This window comes from Diprion similis, chromosome 6, assembly GCF_021155765.1.
Source record: "Diprion similis isolate iyDipSimi1 chromosome 6, iyDipSimi1.1, whole genome shotgun sequence".
Classification (NCBI taxonomy): domain Eukaryota; kingdom Metazoa; phylum Arthropoda; class Insecta; order Hymenoptera; family Diprionidae; genus Diprion; species Diprion similis.
Genome location: NC_060110.1, coordinates 16,370,588 through 16,378,381, shown reverse-complemented (window position 1 = coordinate 16,378,381; position 7,794 = coordinate 16,370,588). Strand labels below are relative to the sequence as shown.

At 37.4% G+C, this 7,794-nt stretch overlaps 2 protein-coding genes across 4 annotated transcripts; one reads left to right on the top strand and one right to left on the bottom strand.

Annotated features, from left to right (window-relative positions):
• Positions 1-41: 41 nt before the first annotated feature.
• Positions 42-2,093, bottom strand: LOC124407427. The gene is made up of 3 exons (XM_046883541.1): positions 1,811-2,093; positions 1,639-1,722; positions 42-828 (listed from the first exon to the last, which is right to left on the bottom strand). The coding sequence occupies exons 1-3, from the start codon at positions 1,841-1,843 to the stop codon at positions 628-630; spliced, it is 318 nt and encodes a 105-aa protein (XP_046739497.1). The 5' UTR covers positions 1,844-2,093; the 3' UTR covers positions 42-627.
• A 1,721-nt stretch (positions 2,094-3,814) lies between these two features.
• On the top strand, positions 3,815-7,364 carry LOC124406438 (alpha-tocopherol transfer protein-like). 3 transcript variants are annotated; one of them, XM_046881847.1, is made up of 4 exons: positions 3,815-3,984; positions 4,168-4,457; positions 6,526-6,889; positions 6,991-7,364. In XM_046881847.1, the coding sequence occupies exons 2-4, from the start codon at positions 4,174-4,176 to the stop codon at positions 7,243-7,245; spliced, it is 903 nt and encodes a 300-aa protein (XP_046737803.1). In that variant the 5' UTR covers positions 3,815-3,984; positions 4,168-4,173; the 3' UTR covers positions 7,246-7,364. The 3 variants fall into 3 exon arrangements, with proteins under 3 accessions (XP_046737803.1, XP_046737802.1, XP_046737801.1); XM_046881846.1 differs by having other exon boundaries at positions 4,156-4,457; XM_046881845.1 differs by having other exon boundaries at positions 3,816-3,984; positions 4,162-4,457.
• Positions 7,365-7,794: the final 430 nt, after the last annotated feature.

Here is a 7,794-nt window from a genome sequence, read left to right as displayed (position 1 = left end):
ACAAACATGAAAAAAAACTGGTACGGAAGGTGATAAAAAATATTTTTAATTGAATTAAAAACTTTTCATGAGATCAGATCGAAAATCGTGGTATTAATTAAATAATTCTGTCTACACAGATTTTGACTGTTCCATTTACAACCCATTATTCAAAGTCTGACACCACTTTTCGTTCTTGTACTTTCGAGACTTGCAAATTACCTTCAAATGCTAAGAACGTTTGCCAATGTCAATTGACTTATACATTTAGTATTTAAATCTTACTGATTTCATTCCCCCATATTTAATTAAATAAAAACCCATGTTCTCTGATTGGCCCCAACACCACAATTGAAAACATACATACCAAATGAATTATTTGTCAAACATTTCACTTGTTCTAAAGCCTGTGAAACGAAACCAGTAAAATTTTAAATGATTTATGATGAATAAAACGAATAAGTGTCGTTGTCAGACTCATCGTTACTTTTATTCATTTCTGAAAAACTAAGTTTAGTTTGTGAATAAAAATTTTCCCACAAAGTGTGACTGTTATTACCGGTAGAAATAATCAGTAGAAATTATTTTTATTACGTTCTAAATAAACTAAAGCAACACGTAATAGTGATCTCAGTTTTCATTTCATTTCTACTTTAGCTGCGGAGTTGGTTTTTGTCCAACTATTTTGTTGCGCAGAATGTTAAAATGGCCTTGAATCTGAGAAAGCTGAGTTTTCAAAGAGTCTGAAAGTTGCTTCTGGAGTTGTTGAACCTCGAGGATGTCACGGCGTAACGTTTGATATTCTTCTTTCACCTGGGTTACTGAACGTAAGAGTCTGAGCACAGATATCTGCGTAAAATATACGAAAACATCATCGCAGTTGCATGAGGGTCACGGATATTGGTGAAAAGTGAAAATGTTTCACCACTACCTGGCTTCCATGCACGCACATTTTGTGACATCATTATCAGTTCATTCAATTTCCAAATCCAACATAGCATGGAAAAATAATTACACCAGCAGAAAATTAAAAATTCTTCCACTTCGTTTACTCAGACACAATCTAGTGTTCTTGCACTCCAATAAACTTTTACTTCTATGTGTAGTTTGCTGCTAAAAATTAGGGTAGGTACAAGTGGAAGCTGGACATGGAATGGCGTCAATCGATAGAACATTTTAAACTGGTTCTATTCGTTGACGTTATTCCTGGTGCCATGCAATCATGTGCATCCGAACCAACCCTTGATGCTTCGCACATTGAAAATCTCTTCACATATCAAAGTGTTACAGAAATTGTAGTCAAGTCTTTGTATTTCATCATATGTTACAAAATGCAAAGGTAAAATAAAAAGTCGAAATCTTTCGATTCACCTGTGAATCTTTCAAATGAAATTACGAATCCTGTGTAAGAGTCCTAGGCCGATTACTAACTAATTTTTGTTCCATGTGCCGCATCAATATCTACTTCGTTAAACTTGGCAGCAGCAAAGAATTTTACCATTGTACGAGAAGTGTTTTGTCAAATAAAATCCAAAACGATATCTAGGATACGGTTTTCTTTAACCTGAGATATTAAAAACATCAACAAATCTCTGACGCCCATCCCACTTTGACCTTATAAAGACTAGCTTTAAAGGAACGTGAAAACTTGTGCATTACCTCGTTGTCCGGGTCCTGAAATTCCTTTTCAAACGCGTCGATTTGCCAGGTGATCATGTCCAGCTTGCCGTCGGCTTCACGTACCTGAAAATTACGACATATTATACGTCGAGTGTTTCACGTTGACGTTCAGAGGTTAACCGGTAGTCATATTTCACGAATAAAAGCTTACGCTCTGCTCCAGATGTACAATTGCGGAATTCATTCTGCCCTTGTACTTTATTCACAACAAGGAATTCACAGCTTTCGTCTCGTGTTTACTTTTGTAGTTTCTATTTAACGTACTCGCTGTATGAATATCTCAGTGGCGTTATTTCAAATTATTTATTTCACGTCTGTTCATTGATTGCGACAGGAGCCGTTGAGAGCTGCCGCTTTTGAAAAGAAACTGCGGCACAACCTACCAGGTGGCAGTACCGTATATAACAAGAATGGACTTGCCATAAAGCTTGCTATATTTCAAGCTTTTAAATCTTCTCTCTGCTTTCAAACTCGGGTTCTAAACAACCGCGAAACGATCCATCCGCTTTATTTTCAATTCAAATATGTCACATCACACGACATTCTATTTAAGATTTCTAAATACGTATGAGCAGCGTATTTGAACGTATCTTACGACGCAAAAGACAGAGGAAAGCAATCTGCACTTGATCGCGATGCATGATACTGAAAAAAATGAGAAAATCGTTAAACTTTACCTTGAGAAATACTACGTTTATAGTAGGCAATTATGATGGCTCGACGATACATGTGTGTTGCGTCGAACTGTACCCATGAATTAAGTTTGTAATATGTAACCTGTCATACATAAGTAATTATATTAACATGTACGATTGCGGATAAGGTGGAAAAAAATAAATAAATGAGCGTTAAGCTATAAATTTTTTTATTTTCTTATCCTTTCTTGCGCAATAAAAAACATCGCAAGCTCAGCTGAGCTATAAGATTACGAATTAACGATCGGCAAGTAAATGGTGTGACGTAGATATTTCAATTGCTGTATGACGCTTGGCACGACAGGGTTGAGTTCAAAAATCACAAGATGGAACGCTTACACCGACTTTATACAGCTCAACGTCACATTATGTACGTATGAATAGCACAGGTCGGTCAAGGCTCAAGGCAATTCACATGCAGCGTAACTCAACCACCGTATTCAGGATACTGCGTCTACTCGTTCCAGTAGAAAATATTGCGGTAACAAAAATTATACAGCGATGTGCCTGCTAATTTAATGCTGTAAAAATTGCTGTAATTTTATTGTACGTCATAAGGTATTCGAAAAAGTGACTGTGCACTTTTTATGGCATGATTCGAAAATTTTATCCCATACTTTACCGATGCAATAGCGAGGAAACCCTGTCATGCATACATTTTTCGTTACATGCGATTTCACATACATTGGCTTTTGCGGTTGATGATTACGAATCGGAAATTGAAATTCGAAAATTCAAAACGGTGGATTCAATATGACGGACGTACATTCAAAGAGTTATGTGATTTTGATAAAACTTTATGTTACATGGTTTTTGGGGTCACTGATTACGAATCTGAACTCGAAATCTGAAATTGCATAATGTCAGATCCAATATGGTGGACAAACAAAACCAAGAAGAATAAAAATTCTGAAAAAATATTGTGAAATTTTTTCGTGTGTTTGTATAAAAATTGACATTCGGATTTTAATAGTTGATTAGCAGAAAATGCTTTTTTTGTGAAAAAGTACAAATTTCGACTATTTGTTAACATGTGCTATTCTTGCAATACATAAATAAATTTATACTTTTCTTTGACTTAGTAATATGTCAGACACCATTCACGCTGAGGATCCCAACATGAATTACAAGGTGAACCACCATGTTCATGCCGTAATCGTGAATCCAACGCACGGAAAGTTTGATTCAATTATTCGAACATTATATATAAAACAGGTGCCTACAAGGTCAAGAAATAAAAGAAATTCTCGCTAGACAAGCCTACCGCTTTAGAGGTTCAGATAAGTTGTAGAGCAAAACGACCAATGAGTTTTACAAAATATCATCACCACTATGTTAATCAGGTATAATCTGTCAGGTAGCAGTAGTAGGTAATTTAAAATCTGAGTACTAGGCGATCACGCATATCTGGGAACAATTATCGCTAATAGTGGGACTTGCAGAGCCGTCAGACTTCCTGTTGCAAAGGCGGCAGTATTTTATGAAATCTCGTGCCGGGTGGCTGTGGAACAAATCATTCCTTTGAGCGCATTGATTGAGCTTACATTATTGAGTGTTGCAAGAGGAAATTGTTTGAACATAAAAATTTCGGTGCTTCAGCTCTGCTTATATTTCCTTGTGGCACTCTCTAGTAAGTACGAAAAATTAATTTCTAATCAGTCGAAAGCATACTAACACTTTCCAAATGCTTTTCATACAGCGATACTAGAAAAGTTTAAAATACCTTAATTCTATTTTTTACTGATTAATGATTATAATGTGCAACAATTACCAGGAATAAGTAGAGAATGTTAAAAGCTAGAGACAGTTTCAGAATACCATGGCCCTGATCAAGGTTCCCACCGTTCAAGAGGAAATGGCAAAGAATTCGGAATTGAAAGAATCCGATTTACAAATGCTGAGAGATTGGTGCAAGAAACAGCCGCATCTACCAGAGGTATCTGACTATGAACTGATACTGTTCCTCCACAGCAACTATTACCGACTCGAGCCAACCAAAGCAACGATAGATGCATTTTTCACCGTCAAGACCCATGTGCCCGAATTCTTCAGAAATCGCGATCCATTGGGATCGAAGGAATTGCGTGAAATCTCGAAAGTTGTGTGAGTTTTCACTCTTTAGTTATTTCATACGTGATCTTGAGACACACAGAGCATAAAAATTGGAGCAACCCGCTAGGTTATTTCCAGAATTACAGTCAATTGTATTCCTTTCGCCTCGATATTCAGTATGAAAATATCGATCGCAAATTATCATGTAAGAACTGCGAAACCGAAACTGGTTGACACGTTCATTTAACCACTGTTCAGTGCGACGAGACATCGCAAACAGCACAAAGCTTCAACGAAGCTCTCAGGGAACTTATTATGATGAGCCCCTAAAACGCTTCGAAATTTTTTAGGGAAATCAGTTTCATGCTAGCTTATTTTTAGTAGCGTCGAGAAAGCTCTCACGGAGCAACTTTTCAGCTCCTTTGTAACTCAGCGTGCATAGTTCGCAGGAAGCTCTTACGAAGTTCCTCTAAAAATACCGTAACTTATTGATAAATCTCAACTACTTGTAATATATTTTTCATCATTCGTTGTGAATGTTTCATGTGAAATCCACTACCATCTTCCACCGTAATTTTTTTATCTGATTACAATTCGTTTCCGTTATGGTAATACTACAAATTGACACAAACATAACATCCATTTATTCTTTTTAAAATCCGAATCGCATAAATGTTCATCCTTAAATCTTTGAATACATTTGAGCGTTTTTACAACAAACTTTCATTTTGAATTTTTTAATGAAGGTGTCAGTTAAGATATTTATACGTCCCGACAATGCTTTCTTAAAGCTTTGTAGAATAGCTCACATAGTGCTTCTGTAGAGCTTATCGAAAGTTTTGGTTAGAATCTTATTAGACGCTTTCGGGGACCTCCAGGGAAGCTCGAATTTGAGACACAGGCTCTACGGAGAGGAACTTCAGGGAGCTTCTTATGCGCTTCTTGCTGAACTTGCGAGGAGTTCACGGAAAGCTTTTGGTTTTGTCTGGAATAATCCCCGTTTTCAGGCCCGTACCCCCCCCCCCCCTCCCACCTACACGTGTGACGGCTCGTACATGTGTTGGGTTTAAGGGATTACGAAATTGCAGTAATTTACTGTAAATTATCGATTTTTAGTAATCTCACAAAGGTTAATTGAAGAATACGGAAGACTGGGGTGAATTGGCCCACGAAACGTGTCATTACAACATGGTTTTTAGGATAAACAAGCATCCTAGAAACTTTGGACCTTCACCAATTTATGTGTTCTTAAAAGCCGATTATTGCCACTTTACCTTTTGCTGCTCTAACATACAAGCCTTCCTAAAAATTCCTATTTTGTGACTTCAGAATTTTTGTTTCAATTCCTAACCGCATTAAGATAAACTTGTCTACAAGACTTTCAACAAATTTTTAAAGCATATTTGTGTTATATAAATGTCATTTTAATATCAATGGCATAAGTGACTCCTACTTGGTATACTGATTTTTGCCAAAAAAAAAATCCCCGAGGAAAAGTCCGCAGCAATAATTTTTATCAAGGCAGCCCTTGATTGTGAGTTTAAAAACGGAGGGTATGAAATTTTTAAAAATGCTCGTGATATACAGTGTTTTTTGCAGTCATGATTAGATTTTTTTATTTTCATATTTGTAAAATTTATTTAGTAACTTTATTGCCCCCCCCCCCCCCCCCCCCCCCCCCCACCCCCCGAATCTGTCCTGGATCCGCGCCTGCGTTTTCCAGGTCCTTAATTGTTCAAACTTTATACATTATTAATGCGCCAAATAATTAAGAAATAGCAGAATCAAAGAAACGAAGGATATATGAGTGTATAAGTATAAAGCGTAAATTGTATTCCTTAAACGATTCCAACTTTTTAATCAGATATGAAAATTCGACAAAAAATATCTGCATCAATTGCAAACAGGAGATAAATTGATAGAAGCTGTCAAATGGGCTGCTATAAAATGAATTCAGTTATCGTTGAATCAACGCCACGGATTTTTCAAAATTTTAATGTTATAACCACTCAGATTACCCGCATACTACAAATCACCTAATTTTACGCAAGTGTTAATTTAGACAAAATCGGAAAGCAAACTTACTGTGTAGTGATCGAGTGGAAATTTATTGTGACAGATGCTACATACCTCTTCCCGGATCAACACCAGACGGTTACAAAATGATTCTAGCAAAAATCCACGATTGCGAGCCGTCCCATTACGTGTTTGTCGATGCTGTAAAGCTGTTTTGCATGATCATGGAATTGTGGATATACACTTCAGGTGTTAGCTCGGGGCACATCATCGTTGTTGACATGGAAGGCATAGTTTTCGGCCACGTTGCTCGTCTGAGTCCCATGATAATGAAAAAGTACTTTTACTATCTGCAAGAAGCTCTGCCGGTCCGACTTAAAGGTTTTCATTTTGTGAACACGGTGCCCTTCATGGACCTGATCTTAAACATGATGAAACCTTTCCTGAAGAAAGAGCTCCTTGACATGGTTAGTCAGCGCAGATCCTGATCGTTAAATGTGGAAATATGGAATCAGGAAGTGATTGCCGGACAAGTAATCGATTTCAAGTTTGTTTTATCACTTTGCAGCTTTTCCTTCACACTAACGTAGAATCTCTGGGCAAGAATGTCCCCATTGATCTCCTGACAAACGAGCTTGGAGGCAAAGCTGGCTCCGAGAAAGCTCTGTGGGCTGCTGAGTTGGAAAAACTCGAGGAACACCGTGCCTGGTTCCAGGACGACGAGACGCGAAGGGTTAACGAACCCCTTCGACCTGGCAAGGCGAAGAACATCACCGACATCTTTGGCGTCGAAGGAAGCTTTAAAAAGCTGGACATCGATTAGCGTCAACCGCGAGATCTTATACCGTTCTAATTTTCTTATGTACGTTATTCCGATGGAACTTTTGCTGCACAAATCCTGTACGACACGTTAACGGAAGAGAATAATATGCCAATTCCTTTCACTTGCACGTAACTGCGGAGTAAATAGTTTTTTCCACTCTTCTGCAAAGCTTCATAGTGGATTGATGTTCGTTGGCTTGTTGACTGGATAATTAATCTCAAGGTGTGTGAACATGAAGCATTATTCATTTAGACCTTTGTAATAATAAACTGTTGAACAATATACAGAGTAACGATCGATACACGGATTTTTCATTATTGTACTGTATACGTTTTTCGATAATGCAGTTCTATAACGATTACCATGCGTCTAATACATTATAGTTAGAACATCCTGAGATTAGTTGCTAATGGCTTCTAGCTTGTCTCCGAAATTCGTGATTTAGAGGAATGATTAGAATATCATATGCGTATCTAATTTATATCTTTGAGGTGAAATTGATCAAAGCTGAAGTGAGTCCGAGAAAACAGTGAAGTTTTCCAGTGGTTT